The sequence below is a fragment of the Orcinus orca genome, chromosome 1 (genome assembly GCF_937001465.1).
Source record: "Orcinus orca chromosome 1, mOrcOrc1.1, whole genome shotgun sequence".
Classification (NCBI taxonomy): Eukaryota; Metazoa; Chordata; class Mammalia; order Artiodactyla; family Delphinidae; genus Orcinus; species Orcinus orca.
The window spans coordinates 173289736-173306670 of record NC_064559.1 but is presented as its reverse complement, the minus strand read 5'-3'; the positions used below and the strand labels follow the sequence as shown (position 1 = coordinate 173306670).

At 53.2% G+C, this 16935-nt stretch overlaps 1 protein-coding gene across 1 annotated transcript in view; it reads right to left on the bottom strand.

Moving 5' to 3' along the window:
* TRABD2B (TraB domain containing 2B) overlaps window positions 1-11735 on the bottom strand; it is a 219179-nt gene extending 207444 nt beyond the window's left edge. Inside the window, exons 1-2 of the mRNA XM_004273891.3 lie at window positions 11089-11735; window positions 8522-9082 (exon numbers count right to left, since the gene is read on the bottom strand). Coding sequence (XP_004273939.1) covers window positions 8522-9082; window positions 11089-11190 — 663 coding nt within the window. The 5' untranslated portion in view covers window positions 11191-11735. The remainder of the gene's footprint in view (window positions 1-8521; window positions 9083-11088) is intronic.
* Window positions 11736-16935: the final 5200 nt, after the last annotated feature.

Below are 16935 nucleotides of genomic sequence, written 5' to 3'. Positions count from 1 at the left end.
TTTATAAGAGGTCATAAAGGTGGGGTCTCATGATAGGATTAGTGCCCATCACCAGAGCTGGCTCTCTCTCAATCTCTCACTAATATAATGTGATGTCAATTAAGCCTCAACAAAAAAATCAGAAAAGAAAAGGAAAAAACCCACAATGCTCAAAACCAGTCACATCACTGCACCTAAACTCAAACTGCTGAGTTACGTATGATCAGGTGGTATCAGCCCAGAGGGTTCAGTCCAATCTGGTGACCATGGATGAAAGTCTGGATCAGACTTTCAAGGATCATTTGCTTGAAGAGTCCAGGCTTTTCAAATGACTGCCCTCAGGAACCTTTATAGCCAGACAATAAAAACTGGGAAGGGCTCCCAGGTAGAGGGAACAGCACAGGCAAATGCTTGGAGGCCTGACCATGGATTGTGTGACAGAGAGAGGAAGGGAGAGAGAAGTAGAACAGGTCAGCAGCACAGCAGCCCCCAGCAAAGTAGCAGGTAATGGATAAAATTAAACATTTTTCAATGAAAATTAAGTGGGGGATGGAGTGAACCTGGAGAAGCTCACATGAACTCTGGGTAGAGAAGAGGAGAACAAAAGAAGGCTTTGTCTGCAAGGAACAGACGAGGAAGAGAAAACAACAAAGTGTTCCAGGAAGGAGAGGGAGAAATCCAACAGTGACCTGTGGATGTTACAAAGTCCTCACCAAAGGGACCAGCGACAGCACTGAACTGTCTCTGTGTCTCAGGTGGGCAGGCTGAGGCTTTCTGTGGATACAGAGGCCGAGACGCAGCCCCCTGTTAGCATCCAGAGCTGACAACGCCTCAACCACAGGATACACCACAGGGCCCCAACTTCAGAAATGGAACACATCCAGTCTCATTTTGTAATCAATTGTGAGCATAGTTTGAGCTAGGTTTTGAAGCCAGGTTGATTAGGAAAGAAAAGACTGTCTCAGTAATAATTATAACAGAATGTAAAATATGTAAGTGCCGAAAGAATATTATAAAATGCCCTAAAAAATTCCATGGAGGGAAAGAATAGATGTGGCTGAGACTTGCACAAAGTCTTCCCAAGCCGATGAGATTTAGGAGCATTCTGGGAAGACTTCCTGGAGGAGGTACAGCATTGAGCTGAACCTTGGATATCTCATAGGAATCAGGAGTAGAAGAGGGAAGGAGGAAATTCCTGCAGAGGGAGAGGGCCCAGCACAAGCAACAGCATTTCCAGGCTTGGGGCAACGTTTTGTGTTCCAGCGGATACTCTGCGCAGATTGAAAAGCCTGCGGATGCTGGAGGAGCTGCTCAGCCAGACGGCTTGGCAGCCCCTGAGCAGAACTGAAGGCTGGGCCACCGGCTGCCTGTGGATTAAGTGGGCGGACAGAGAGCCAGTGATGGGAGATAAAAGGGAGTGAAGTGGATAATATTTAGAAGCAAACTCGAGGGGGAGAGAACGCGGCAGCCCGGCTGGCAGGCAGCAGGCTTGTCCCATTCTTCAGTTTCCTCCCTCGGAAAGCTGTATTACCAGGCGACCTCTTCCTGGCTTTGAGAGATGTCCAAATGGGAACTATTAACAAAGGCACGGGCACGCTCCCATTTTTATCTCCGTCTCAAAGGGCTTTGCCGCTCAGGCTTTTCTCTTTGGCCTGGGATCGGCTGGTGGGTGAGCTGCTGCGGGAAGCAGATCACTGTGTTTGTGGATGGGACTTCTTGGAATTCTTGAGAACTGGTCCCTTCCAACTCTAAGATTTTAGAAGTCTGTGTGTATGAGCTGAAAAAATGTCTTCAAAGCTAAGGGGCTAGGATTTCACGATGTGAAGATTCTTCGAGTCCAAAAATGCCTCTGAGCCTGATGTTCTAAGATTTCCCCATTCTTAGATTCCCTGAGCCTCCAAGTCCCGGCTCAGGATTCGGAGATTCTGTAAATCAGGAAGACGTCATGCTGTGTGACCTTCTGATTCTGAGACTAGAATATTTCATGACATCTTGGTCACCTCCGGCTTTATGGCCTCACTCTCCTTTGATGGAGGTACCTAAGCCATCCTGTGCGTCTGCTCCTGAGTTTGTTCCCCCACCCCCACCTCATGTTGGGATAATATATTAAATGCTAAAGTCTGAGTTAACCAAGTCAGGGGGAGAAAAAAAAAAAAGGACAGAGCCTGCTGTGCTGGCAGGAGCTCTTTGCAAACAGCTCTCCGGGCACACGAAGAGTCTGAGAGTACACACGCCTAGGGGTCAGTGCTAGGGGTCCCCCAAGTGACTTCCACACCGTGTGACAGACATTTGCTGAACAGCTCCTAACCACAGGGCTCGGTGCGGGAGCCACGGTGGGTGTGGCAGGCTTCCAGAAGCGCAGCGTGAAGGCGGGGCCAGAAGCAGCTTGCTCCCAGGCCAGGATCTGGAGTTACACGTGCAGACTAGGCCAGCCTGTGCTTGGAGCCAATACTGACCCAGGGGCTCTCGCTCTGTGGCTGTCTTCTGGGGAGAAGAGGGCTCAGCATGGTCGGACATCCTTAGGGGTGCCCAACGGTCTTAGGGGAGGTGTCTGGCCCCTTCACTCTGGGGAAGGCACATAGATCTGATGGGAAGCCAGAAGTAGGGACGAGTACTGAGGACTTGAGGGACCAAAGGTCGGTGCTGCTGTAGCTGCCGTGGAGGCTCAGGTGGGGTGTAGGACCCAGCAATAGCCATTCTTGGAGGATGGGAAGTGAGAGTGGGTTCTGCAAGATGGAGATGTATAACAGCAAGAGAAAGTAAGAACAGGCTCTCCGTGTGACATGTGGAGACAGGACACAGGGGAGACTAATGCACAGGCGCTCCATGCCTCAGTTTCCACGGCTGTAAGAAAGGACTGATGATGCTCACTCTCCCTGACCTGGCAGTGAACTCTCCAGGGGAAAACTCTAGGCTGTTTCCCAGTCTCTGCTCCCAGCATTGTCCTGGGTGACACTAAGGTACTCTGGCTGAAAGAGTGAGGGAGCCAGTGAGGGAGAGGGGTCCTGATGACGGGCAGGCTCCAAGGCTGGGCAGCTATCCACTAGACTGTGCCATGATGGGCTGGGGCTCTGTCTGCCCTGCAGGCTGGCAACAAGAGGCAGCAGGTCACCCACCGGAACTAGCAGGCTTCCGGATGAGTAGGTATCGGCAGCAGCCCGCCACAGACAAGCCTGCCAGCCCCTCCCAACGGTGGAGAACTCAGGCTCGAGATCTCAGGGTGGCCCGGGGCCTCCAAGATACAAGGACCGAAGATGAAAACCGCAGAAGTCAGAACTGGGTCGGGCCTGGAAATCGTGGGACAGAGGGGCAACCTAGGCCCAGAGAGGGACAGGACAAGCCCAGAGTCACAGCCAAGGTAGGGATGGGGTAGGGCTAGAGCCTACTTTGTGTTCAACTACCCACTTCATGATTTCCACATTTTGTGTCCTTGTAGGATGGTGTGGACCCATTAAAGTTCAAGGAAGAGGCTCTTCACTGTGGCTTGTGTCATCTTTCTTCATTCATTCATTCATTCATTCATTCAATAGTGCTGGATGAAGGAAGGAAGGAAGGGAAGCAGGGATCGTCATATCATGGCTTCTGACCATTCATTCATTCATTCTCTCTCTAAATACTAACTGAGCACCCAATAATATGCGGTATAGATATAGGACCTCTGACTATAACCAAGGACACCCTTTATTCAACTGTGCTGCCTAGCCTGTGTTAGGGGTGCCGTCTTCACAACGGTCCCTTGGAAAGCTGGGCATGCCTTTGGGAACTCCTAGTTTAGAATAAGATTCAATTTCTAAGCCAGGCAGAAAATCAGTTTCAGCACTTTTCAATGATCTCTTTCTATACATTTTTAATATTTTATTTTATTTTTTAGAAAGATATGGTGATCTCCCTCCACTCCAATACACACACATGTCACCAGATAATGCCATCTGACTCTTAAAAACAAAATTACGTCAGCTCTCGGAATCTTGAAAAACATGCACTCTGGCGTCAGACACTTGAGTTTGAATCCTGAGCCCGCCTCACCTGGCTGTATAATCACAACCAAATGACTTAACCTTTTAAAGCCTTAATTTCTTGTCTGTAAAAGAGAAATGATACTCTGCCTTGTCGTATCTCTGTGAGGATTAGAGATGATGTACTTACGAGGTCTAATGTGGCACCCTGTACAGAGATACAGCTCAATAAATGATGACTTTGGGGTTTCTAACTCCCTAGAGAGGGGGCTGTAGAATTTTACAAACATTTCGGACGCCCTTGGCAGCCACGCCCAAATGTTCAGGCTCTACGCACATTGGATGGATGGCATCGTCATGTTAGCTAAATCACAGCCAAGTACAGAATGGCAGTGTCCCGTTTTCTTATTTTGCCTCAGAGAACCACATAACTTAGAGGTCTCCTCATCTAGTGCCTCCACCGTACTGAGTGGGGGGGACTGAGGCCCCCTAGAGGGAGAAGGAGGTCTCCGAATCAGCCCAGTGTGTTCGTGGCAGCTGGTACCAGTCCCCAGAGGCAGCCCGCAGAGCCGACTGAAATCTGCAGGTCCCAAGATTGTCACAAGATCTGGACTCAAAGCTCAGGCATCCCCAGGCCCCCGAGGGCAGGGGCTGCCACCACGCCCTATTACTCCAGCTTTACTTTGTTCAGCAAAGCACGGGCAGTGGACAGGGCTGCCGGCAGAAGGTGCCAACAGGGCAGAGCTGACGCTTCCCAAGCAGCCTTCTCCTTTCCTTGTCCTGAAGCCGCCCGGACTCTTTCCCAAGCACAAGCCTTATACCTAGGTAGTCATTTTACCCTCTAGACAACCTCCCACAGGTAGCAGCTTCTCACGTCCTCACAAAACCAGCTCAGCTGTGAAAGGCTGGTCACTACTGCCCAATTCGATTGCTAGTTAAGAATACCAGAGTTACATACCAGTCATCGGTTTTAGAGCCAGAGCTGGGGCTGAAACCTAGAAGTTAGTCTCCCATCTCTCAGCCCACTATGCTGAGCTGTCTGTAACACATCACGGAAATCTTCAGAGGACCTGCCTTTACCATCCCTGCTCCAGCCACATAGCCAAAGGAAATAATTTCTCTAGAAGTATAAATTCTCCAAGAAGTAAAAATTTTAAGCCTTTAAGCTCTAAAGGAAAGAAGAAAACAGAAGAAAGGACTGAAGGAAGAATTGCAGGACACGAACTACCTACATGGAAGAAGTCTAGAGAATGCGCATGGGGCAGCAGGAGGAGTGCATCCTTCCTTTAGAGTCAGGCAGACCGGCTCTGTTCCATACTAGCCACGTGACCTTGGGCAAGTCATCCAGCCTTTCTGAGTGCCCACCTTAGAAAGTTCCAGGGTTGTGAGACTCCAACAAGATGAAAAAGCGTGCGGAGCCTCCTGCAAGGTGCCTGGCACATGGAGTTGCTTATAATCGTCCCATGGAAGGTCAGGGCTGGAGTGGCTTCAATGATGACCTAATCCTGATGTCTCATTTCACAGGTGGGAAAAACAAGGTCCAGAGAGGTGACGTGGCTTGCTCAAGGACACAGAGCAAACTCATGGTGATAGTTGGGTCTAGTACCCTCAGTTTATATTAAAATCAGAGACCACGGCCAAGACGCTGGATCTTTCAAGCTGTGCGATGATAGGAAGAAACTTTTTCAGTCATTCCTCTAGCCCATGTAGCTTTCTTTCTCCATTTAGCAAGGCAAAATGTGGTATTTCTGACCAGAAGAAAATATAAAATTTTGAGAATTACTAAAGTTAAAACTAAAATCGGGCTTCCCTGGTGGCGCAGCGGTTACAGAGTCTGCCTGCCGGTGCAGGGTACGCGGGTTCAAGCCCTGGTCCAGGAGGATCCCACATGCCACGGAGCAACTAGCCCCGTGCGCCACAACTACTGAGCCTGTGCTCTAGAGCCCACGAGCTGCAACTACTGAGCCCGTGTGCCACAACTACTGAAGCCTGCGCGCCTAGAGCCCACGCTCTGCAACAAGAGAAGCCACCGCAATGAGAAGCCCGTGCTCCGCAACGAAGAGTAGCCCCCGCTCGCCGCAACTAGAGGAAGCCCGCGCACAGCAACAAAGACCCAACGCAGCCAAAAATAAATAAATAAAATAAATAAATTTATTAAAAAAAAACACACACACACTAAAATTCCAGTCTTAACAAACAGGCGCTCTCTTTTAAGGCTTTTTTTCCGTCCTTCCTCTCTCATTGCTCCCCCCTCCCCAAATATTTTGCAATAACAGTAATGCTGGGAGGAAAGAAAAAATAAAAATCTGATGCACTTAACAGATATTTCAGTACAATAATGCATCACAGATGTTCATATCAAACTGTGCATGCGTGCATACAATTTTACTGAGAAGGCTGTTGCATTTCTGACTTTGGGGTTGGGGATCCCTAACAACCCCAACTGCCCAGGCTCTGGAATCCCTCCCTTCACAGTTAGCCCACGGCTGCCCACGGGGATGGAGGAGAGATTTCATCACCTCGCTCCAAAATGATAACAGGACAAATTGGCGGGGTCAGGCACTCTGGCAGGTGGTGAAGGGTGTGCAGATTAGGGAACCGAGAGGAGTCCTGTTTTCTTTTGTTCAGGACTTGCTTCCTACAGCCCTCTCGAGGAGCTGGACCCAAGAACAATTTTAAGAGCGGGCCCGGGCTGGTGATGGGTGGGTGCGTTTTTGAAACCAGAGGTTTGAGTCTGTTTGATCTTCAAATGTGGGCTTTGGAGACTGTCAGCGGGCTCCTCGCTGGCCGATGAATGGCTCTCAGGAACTTTTCCTAAAACATAACCTCACGCACTTTCCTGCAAATGTTTTCAACCTACCAAAGCCGTCCTTTGGTTGAACAGCAGTGTTTCCAGACCTCGAAGAAAGATAGTTTTGTTGTTTTAAGAGAGACAGATTAAAGCCAGGGGCTGTTTAACCAGAGGGTCTGTGTGCTCCCTTCGCCTCTGGTCGGATTCCTCTGTGGTTGGTACAAAGAGGGTGTTGAGAGTGACGGTGGATCCCCCCACCTCCCCAGCCTAAAAAAGATATCAAGGCCAGACGTGAGGGCTCTGAACAGAGAGGCCTCCTACAAACCTGCCTCCAAAATGAGATGGGCGGCGAGCGCTGGGGAGCCCAACGCAGATAATATCAGCTCCCGAGGCTGGCAAGGGAAAAGTCACTTCAGAGGGAGAAAGCCGGTACGTTCAGAGGAATCAGCACTGGGCCAGAGAATGCACAGGATTTTTCCCCGCAGAGAAGGAGTCAGGCGTAGTCAGAACCCTGCGGGGCGTGACTAACTGCCCCAATATTCCTGCCACCGGGGCCCTCTGGGTAAGGGCTCCACAATTATGGGAGAGCCAGCAGGAGAAGCGACAAACCCGCCTTTCATTTGGCCGGCAAATCAATCTGGCTTCTTACCTCCCCGGGGACAATATTGCATTTCCCCTGGAAAAACAAAAGCCAGAGATCTCCGAAGGGGGATCAGTTTCTGCCCCTGTTTCCCTGGTGAAGAGCTTGCAACATCTCAGGGGCAGCCAAGCAGGTCTGGTTCCAGTGGTAGAGTTTCTAGTCTGGCCAATGTATGGGGCTGTCTCCTTACGGGAGGAGTATGTCTTGGGGACCACACCACGCTTGGGGCATGGGCCCGGCCTCCCTGCAGGCGCCACCAGCCCTGACTCAGGGACTGACAGCCCGTTCTCAAGGCGCAGATGTGAACTCATTGTTCCCTGGGCCTCAGAGTTGAGTTTGGGGCCAGTGAGTTGTGAGTGACCTCTGACCACGGAGACGGGGCTTTTCATGACATTTTGCTGGATCAGGTCTCTGGCAGCCAGAGACTTTAAACCTCCTAAGCTCCGCCCTTCTCCCTGCCCCTACACCTGAGGTTCAGAAATCAGAACTGTCAACCTTGAAGTGAACACATTTCTCTGAAATTATTAACCCCAGAACTATCCTCGCTGACTTTCTCCCAGCCTACGGGAGGCAGTCCGAGGGTCACCTGGAGCTTTGCAGAGGCCCCGGGAAATCTGGCAGCGCTTAACAGCAAGCCAGGGTCACTAGAGACCAGGCCCGTCGCACTTCTCCTGCCCCCCGCCCCCAACCCCACCCCAAGAAGCCCGTCTCCCTCTATTCGTCCTCCGTACATACACACAGCTGCCTGGATGCACCCATACAACAGCCTCAAGACAGCCTCCTGCTCTCGAGACCCCAGGGTCTCAGGGAAAGTCAGGCCCAAACTGGAAACTCCTTCTTTTTGTTTTCCATCACTGTGATGCTCCGAGGGAAATACTTTCTGCTCGGGCGAGCACAGCAGGTGGGGAGTGTGTATCCCCAACAGGTAGCACCACTGAGATAGAAGAAAACACACAAACTCTTACCCCCAATTCCAGCACATGCCAGTTTGCCCTCATACCACCACAAAGGCAGCTCAAGAGCGGCCCCACAGCCCCGAAGACCCTCTCCCTTTCGGGGAAGGGCAGGGTTCTGCCTGCCGAGGGAACACCATCAGAGAAGAGGACCAAGGCGCACGGGGGCTGCCGGGCTCTGGGGCGGGCGCTGCGCGCTTACCTGGGAGAAGTTGAGCCCATTGAGCGGATGACACTGCTCCTCCACGCGCTCCACGGCCCCGGTGCTCTTCTTCATCTTCTCGGCCCGCTGGGCCAGGTAGAGGTCAAGCACAGGCACGCCCCGGGAGCGCACGTCGGTCTCCGTGAGCGAGTTCACCATGAGCATCACCCACACCGGCCTCTTGCGCTCCCAGTTGCCCGCGATGGCGTTGAATAGATAGTCGGCGTAGAGCCCCTTGCCCCGCTGCGCGGGCGTCATCCACGACGGCATCATCAGCTTCACGTAGTCCAGGTGGCGCTTCAGGCGCCAGTAGAGCTCACGGGGCAGCACGTCCTGCAGGTTCTCCCCGTGCGGCAGCAGCTGGCAGCTGGCCAGCGCCGAGATGGTGTAGGGGTCTGTCAAGTCCAGCTCAAAGTAGACGCGGGCGCTGGCCTGGAAGGCCGCCTTGGAGTTGTCCGGGATGAAGTCCCAGACGCGGGTGTAGGGGACGTGGATGGTGCCAAACAGGTAGGCCGGCGGGTCGCGCCGAATAGTCCACAGGAAGGAGTTCAGGTCCCTCTGCTGCAGGGGGACAGGTAAAGGAAGGCAGTGAGGCCGAAGGCAGCAGAATTAAGCCAAGGTTAGAACAGAGGGGGCAGGTGGAGCTGGGGATGGAAGGCAGAGAGCTACATGGGGCCACGGGAAGAAGCAAGGGCTTTGGAAGCTGAAAGACCCATATCTTAGCTGTACGATCTTAAGCACACTGTTTCACTCCCCACAGACTCAGTTTCCCCATCTGTAAAATGGGAGCTGAAAGCAGCCACCCCAGGGATTGTTGGGAGAATGAAAAGACACAATCTACGTAAATAAGCCCGAAGAACAGTGCCAGGCACAGAGGGAGGAGGCAGTGAAGGAAGCTCTCATTATGACTGGCTCTCACTGTGAGTGCCAAGGACCGCCACACCACCTGAGAATATTCGTGCTTGGCCAAGCCAAACCTTCACCGGTGGTGTTTCATGGGGAGGGTGGAAAGAGGGGGACCAAGAGTCCTGCTCTGGCAAGAAAGGAGGAAGTCATATAACTTTTAAATCCAACCATTAGAAGATACATGCCAAGAGCACTTTGAAAGCAGAACACCTATTAAAAATAGCACACCTATTTAAACAGCTACTTCCCATTCAGCAGGGCGGATACAATTTTCTTTTTGGAGGGCAGGTCTGGGGTGTCAGCTACTCTGCTCCACCAGCTGAAACCACAGATGAGAAAGTGCTTTAAAACCTGCAGGCTAAATAAAGTCTCAAGGCCCTGATTTGGGAGGGAAAGATTTCACAGAATTAGTCCCAAGAAATGTACATGCTTTCTGGGCTCCTCCCCTCCAAAGGTGTACCTGGTCTCCAAGTCCAATTTTCTGCCATCACCTAAGCTCTGAAGAGGGATGTGTGTGTCTGTGTAGAGGTGAAGGAGGGGCAGGAGGACATGGCTCATTTCTCCAGATCCAGTTTAGGTCCAGGGGTTAAGGGGCATGAGAAAGGGACTATCGTTTCTCTCAGGCATTTTCTATCCAGAATACCCCCTGGACTGTCCACTGCCATCCACCGTCTGCAAGCTTTCGGTCAACTCATAAAATTCTTCTGCTTGATTCTAGCATAAATGAGAAGTATCCGTCAGGGAGGGCAAAGGGAACAGTACCTTACTTTACTGACAACCCAAAATTGTAAATCCCAGCATACTGGAGAGAGACTAGCTCTGAGCACCCTGCCTGTCGCGGAGCTCCCTGTTTCTGAACAAGTCACGACACTGGAGGTGCACCTTGCCCAAGGTCAACTAAGAGCGCAGCCAGTGAGGACCCTACACAAACTTTTCCTGGTCCCTGGCCTCCAATTCAGAGTTATTTTCCATGCGTTAATTTACACTTTGAGGGAGAGAGACTGAGGGCAATCAAGGGATTCCTGAGTTTGGAAGAAAAATGAGGAGAACTAGTAATTACTCAACCCCCCAAGGAAACATTAGGCCAGCATGTCCTGGCACTTCCCTTCCTCTCCTCTGGAATCTTCCTCCTTTTTGTGAAATCGGGGCACTTGGGAGAGTGGGTGCTGGGGCCTGGGCTGGAGAGGGAGAAAGTTTGCCTTAGGTCAAGGGTGGGGACCAGGGGGGAGAGGGAAGCCTGCAAGGGGTCTGAGCGTGTAAGAATGAGAGGAAGGGGTAGAGAAGAGAAGGGTAAGGAATGGTAGAAACAGTCAGAAATGAGAAGAGAGGAACCAGAGGGTAAGGACAGGCTAAAAGTAAGAAAGAGGGGAGTCAAAAAGGGCACGGAGAGGAAAGGTCCAAGCAGGACCGAAAGTCGAGGAGAGCCCGAGAGCGTCAGCGTTTGGAGAAGGAGCTGGAGAAGGAGCGCCCCAACTCGCCTCCCCGGACGGAGCTGGAGCCCCGGCGGCAGAAGCCAGGGAAGGGCGCCCGAGGCTGCGCCCGGCGGGCGGAGGTGGAGCGGGTGGGCCGAGGTGGGTGCGGAAGGTAGGACCCCCCAAACCATCGTCCCCGCAGGGCTGGAGTGGCCGGCCGGGAGAGTGGCCGGGCGGGCGCTCGCTCACCGATCCGGGCGGCCGGCACTGTCCTGCGTCCGGGGGCTGCGGGCGGGCGCGGGCGGTGGCGAGGAGGGCGGCGAGCAACAGCCCCGCCAGGGCGGCGTGCATCCTGCCGGGGCCCGCGGGGCGCGGGGGACCCTTCTGGGCGGCGCCCCTCAGCTGGGCGGGCAGCCCCCGGCTGGGCACGGAGGTTCCTCTGGAGCGCGGGGCTCCAGACACGGGATGCCGGGAGCCCTCTGGGGCGTGGCTGGATGTCCCTGCCGGACCTGGGGGGTCCCTCTGGGGCGGGGCTCCGTCTGTTGCAAGAGGGGGATCCTCTGGGGCGGGGCCCTTTGGCCGGGACGCGCAGCCGGGTTGGCCGAGCCCCGGGGTTGTGAGAGCGCGCGGGGTTGCCGAGGCGCGCGGAGGTCCCGGAGCTGCGTCGCGGTCCAGGGGCGCGCGGGGTTCTCGGGGTAGTACCGGGACGGCGGGCGCGCGGGGTCGCGGGGTTATGCTGGGGACCCGGGGCGCGCAACGGTCCCAGGGGTGCGCGGCGCTCCAGGGGGCGCGCGGGGGGACAAGTGCGGCGGCGGGCGCGGCGGGGTCGGGGGTCGGGTCTGGGGCGCCCGGTGGCCCCCGAGCGGGGCTCAGAGGGGCGGCGGGCGGCCGCGCGGCCGTTGCCCGGGCTCCGCCATGCTGCTCCGCGGCCGGGAGGGAGGGAGAGAGGAGGGCGGGAGAGCGGCGCGGAGCCGGGCCGAGCGGGGGGCTGGGGCCGCCGGGGCGGGGGGAGGGGAGGACCCGGCGCGGGGGGCGGGGGGCCGGGGCCGCGCCGGGCCGGGCCGCAGGGAGTCGGGGAGAGCTCCGCGCCCGGGCGCGGCGAGGCGGGGTCTGATGGGCATGGCAGGCGCTCTCTCGCTTCTCTCCTGCTCCCTAGCTCGCTCCCTCACACGCGGGCGGAGGGAGGCGAAGCCCGCAGCAGCCACTTCCCAACTTTCCAAACTTCCCAGCGCAACTTTTTCCTCTCCTCCCCTGCCCGCGCCTCCTCCTCCCCCTTCCCCTTCCCCTTCCCCTCTCCAGCTCCCCGCGGGCCGCAGCTTCAGCGCGCGGCCGCCAGAGGGCGACCGGGCCGAGGCCCGAAGGGCCAACTTTAATCCGGCTGCGCGTTGGATGCGGACTGGCCCGGCAGCGACAAATGTGGGGAGAAGGACCAGACAGGTCCTGGAGGAGTGAACAGCGAGAGAGGAGAAAGGCAGGCGTGGACAAGCGCTCCCAGACTGGCTGGAAGGCAGCTCTCAAAAGAAACCCAGGGAAGCTGGTATTTACAACTTTTTATCAAGTCCCTGTTCCCAACGCCGGCATGCGGTTTAGTAGGTGTTCTGCAGACACTAGGTGCATTGAAACAAAACAACAAAATAATCTTCCTCAGAATTCCTTGAGACTTACCATTTAAATAATCTATTTCTTTGGACCACACAGGATCCTGGTGAGGGGTCCTGGAAGGGCAAGGATTCATATCCCAGTTCCTTAGACCATAAGAATTGAAAGAGCCCTTAAAACCAGCTTCCTTCTGTTCTGGAGAGGCAAGTGAAACTTACAGAAGACCAAGAGGCAAGATCCAAGCTTCTGGACCGTTTCCCGCCAATGGGGAAACTGAGTCATGGGCACCACCGCTTACTTGTGTTGCGAAGAGTTCACTGACTCTTCCTATACTGATGTTAGAGACTGAAGGATGAACGAGGTAGGATTGTTAGAGCCCACAGCCCACAGAGGCGGGTAGACGGGGACAAACATGCAAAGAGGTGATTCAAATATAGACGATGAGTGCCAGGAGAGGCGGAAGCACAGAGAAATGGGAACAGAGAGGAAAGTCTCCTCACACAGCCCTGGGGCCCAGGGAAGACTCCCAGGAGTGACCCTGAAGGATAAGTCAGGGGCAGCTGAGGAAAGGAGCAGCTGCCCGGGCGGAGAGGTGAGAGGGTGCGGGTGCCTGCAGGGTTCTGCTAGCAGTTAGGCGTGGCTGGAGCAGAAACCCAGCAGCAGGAGCTGAAGTTGTGTCTTCTGGACTGGCTGGAGTGTTTGTACTTTATAGGTACTAGGTGATGGGGAATCGTTGCAAGATTTGAAGTAGAGGGTGGCTGGAGCCTTTTAGGAGCCCTGGATTGGAGGGGGCAAGCTGGAAGCAGACACCAGTGGGGAGATGGGCGGTCAGTGGAGAGGTCCCGGACTCCCAGGTCTCCCAACCCTCCCATTCAAGTCTTCAGGCAGCAGATGGAGCAACTGGAGAATGGCCACTGGAGAAGCTGGGCAAGGATGACCAGCTGGGCTGCAGGGGCTGAAAGGCTTCCAGAGCCTGCAACCTGGGTCTTTGAGGGGAACACGGAAGGAAAGGAGAGGATGCCAGAGACTTTCAGGCTGACCCTGAGATTGCCATTTCTGCAGGTCAGAAATAATGAGTGTGCGCAGTTTCATCTGGTTCCACCTGCTGGGTGTCCGCGCCACCTCGACTCTTTGCTGTGCACACTTCTGGTGACAGATGCAGATCAGGCCAGGGGCCCAGATGGTGCAAGAGGACAGTGCGGCTCCGTGCTTCCGACACACAGCGCTCTGAGAACTGCAGCTGTGACCAAAGAGAAGTCCTTTAAAGAGCCTCCACTCCTCAAGGCTCCAAAACTCCCTACAGAGCCACCACTCCCCAGGATGAGGACGAGGTGAGAAGCTTGGGAGGTGGGAGGAGAATTTAACTCCACTGAGAGGGAGTGTAATGGTCTTCACGGGGAACTAGAACATAAGGGAGACAGCGGGTAAGAAAGGACCTGATCAAATTCAAAACGAATCCATATAATTAAAGTGATGGTGCACGTGACTATGTGTATGATTTTTAAAATGTTCCAGGCCTTTGTTCCTGAAGTTATAAATGTTTCATCGACTAAATTTCACAAGTGCCAGCTATGACTTCCTCCTCCACGGTCCTTTCCTATGGCTGTGTGACCAGTGTCCAAACAGTTAACCTCTCTGTGCCTCTCTTGCTTCATCCAGCTTCCTGTCCTCACTATTTTTCTGAGTCAATGTGTGCAATAATCCTTTAGAATCTCCACCGGTATGGTTACTGATATTGTTAATGAGATGCAAGAACAAACAGGTTTTTCCACTCATGGGTACATAATACCCAAGAGAACCGAAAGCATCCGTCCACACAAAAACTTGTACACAGATGTTGATAGAAGCACTATTCAGAATAGCTAAAGGGGAGAGCCAACCCAAATGTCCAGCAGCTGATGAATGGATATATAAAATGTGGTATATTCATATGATGGAATACTATTTGGCCATGAAAAATAATGAAGTGCTGATACATGCCACAATATGGCTCAATCTTGAAAAGATTATGCTAAATAAAAGAAGCCAGTTACAAAAGGACATATATAATATGATTCCATTTATAGGAAATGTCAAGAATAGGCAAACGTAGAGCGGCAGACAGGCGGTCAGTGGTTGCTTAGGGCCAGGAGGCATGGAGAGATGGGGGACCGTGGCTAAAGGGGATTGCATTTTTTGGGTAATAATGAAAATATTCTAAAATTGATTGTGGTGATGGTTGCACAACTCTGTGACTATACTAAAAAAACATTAAATCGTATAGTTTAAATGGATGGATTGTATGGTATGTGAATTATATTTCCATAAAGTTGTTACCCCCAAAAAAGAACAAACATGTTTGAGGCCCCTGGAGAGGATGCTCCCCAAGAACAAGGGTTTCCGTGTTTTCAAAGAATTTTTTCTCCCACCTAGTATTATATCGAGAGCAGCCCCGGACGAGCAGTCTTAAAGTCCTAGAGATTCCCCGTGCTGCTGCTAACAGCTTCCTGAGCGGCTTCTGGTAGTTCAGCTGTCCTGGCTGGACCTCAGTTGCCTTGTCATCAGATGAACAGCTCAGGGAGCAGATACCCTTAAGGTCTTCTGCCCTCAACACTACAGTCCAGAGTTCCATGGCCTCCACCTGCCCAGGGGCCTGTAGGCAGGATGGGAAGGGGCACAGGGCTCAGGAGGCAGGCGGTGGACTCAGATGCCTGTCTTCTCTCCCGGATCACATCCGGCCCACTTTCCTTTTACTGCATTTTAATTAAGTTGTTCAATCAGACGGGTACCAGGAATCTGTAGGCCGTAACAGCCGGGACAGGAACAGAAGCCTTGTTGCGGAACTAAACCAACAAAGTCTGCCTCTTGGGCAGATCCAGGAGCCCTGGTTCTGCCGAAGGGCATCTCTCAGGCAGGGAGATGAGGGGCTCCCCTGCTATGCTGGACCAAAGGAGAAGCTTTGCTCTGGGCCTGAAGGCTGCCTTCTCGACAGGCCATAGCCTGGGCTGTGGGCCACACTGGTATTTTCCAGTGGACCTGGCCTGGCCTGACTCCCAGCTTCCACTCCTATCCCAGATGTGCCGACCTCCCGCCCGCGCCCAGGCTCTGTCTCCCACCCCCGCTCCCCCGGTCTTAGTGGGTTAGAAGTTAATCCTTGATGGTTGAAGGTCATGATGTCCTTGGGGGTGGGAAAGAAGGGAAGAGGATTCTAGGACCATGCAGGAGTTAGTAGTGCTTAACACAGTCTAGAGTGATGGAGAGAACCAGAAAAAAAGGCATCTGCTGAGATGATTCCTAAAAGGACATTCCCTTACAAGAGTGGGGAAACACACACACCATCATAGAAGTACAACAGAGGATTAGGCTTGCCATACAAGATGGTATTTGTTAAAAACAGAAAGTTCTACTAGATCCAGCCCAATGGGGGAGGAGGACACAGAGGAATCAGCCCAGGAGTCTGTCCTCAGGGAGCTTGCCACCCAGAGACTGAGACAGAGGGTGCTTTGGGAAACAGATGGGGGGTGGGGGAGAGCAGCAACCTTAGGAGAGAAGAAAGTGGGGCTTAGGAGAGAGAAGGTCAGCAAAGGTCTTTGCCAAGAAGGTGACGTTTGAGTTGGTCTCTAGGGATGAGCAGGACTTGGACAGGGAGTGTGAGGAAAGGAAGGTCGCTTCAGACAGTGGGAACAGTGTGTGCAAAGGCAGGGAGTTGTGTTTGGCCTACTGGGAGCTCTGTAAACAATGATGGGGGAGCTAGAACATGAGAGCGATTGGGGAAGATCGGAAATAAGACTGCACCGAGAAGGGCCATGCATGACCCTTAGAAAGCCCTTCATCTTGCCCTTCAGAGGATATAATCGTCTTAGCTTGCCCTCCATAAATGGTGCTGATGGGGGGTGGCTGGCATATCAGTTTCCAGACGAGGCGTGTTCACAGCCTGATGTGTGCAGCCATCAGTGATAGAAGAGTGATATGCATTGACGCTGCCAACTCACAAATACTTATGGGGCCCCATGTGTATTGCAGTGTCTAGGCCTGAAGGAATACAGTCCTGACCTCTGCCTACTTGCAGTTATTGAACCATATTCAGGTGACTAGTTAAAATGCATTTCAGTGCCAGGTGAATCATGCAGTATCATAAAAGTCCTGGAGAAGCCAGTGAGAGCTGGACAAGGGCATTAATCTGGGAGGAGTGGGATTTGAATTTGGCTGTGCAGGAAAGTAGGATTTAAATAGGTGGAAAGAGACTTGCTTGCAATCCAGTGAAGGGGAGTGATGAAAGCCAAGGGGTAGAGGTGGGTCAGGACCTAGGAAATTCTGACTGAAGAAGAGGGGTGATATTAAGAATGGGCTGGAGTGAGGCGAGGTGGCACGGGCCAGGTGTTGGCAAGTGAAGGAGGAATGGGAACTGGGGATTATCTTAGACCAATTCGGTGCCAGACCCTTCAGCTAAAGGATCTCAGCAACACTGTGGGACATATATTTTTACCCCCATTTTATTTATTTGTTTGTTTGGTCGGT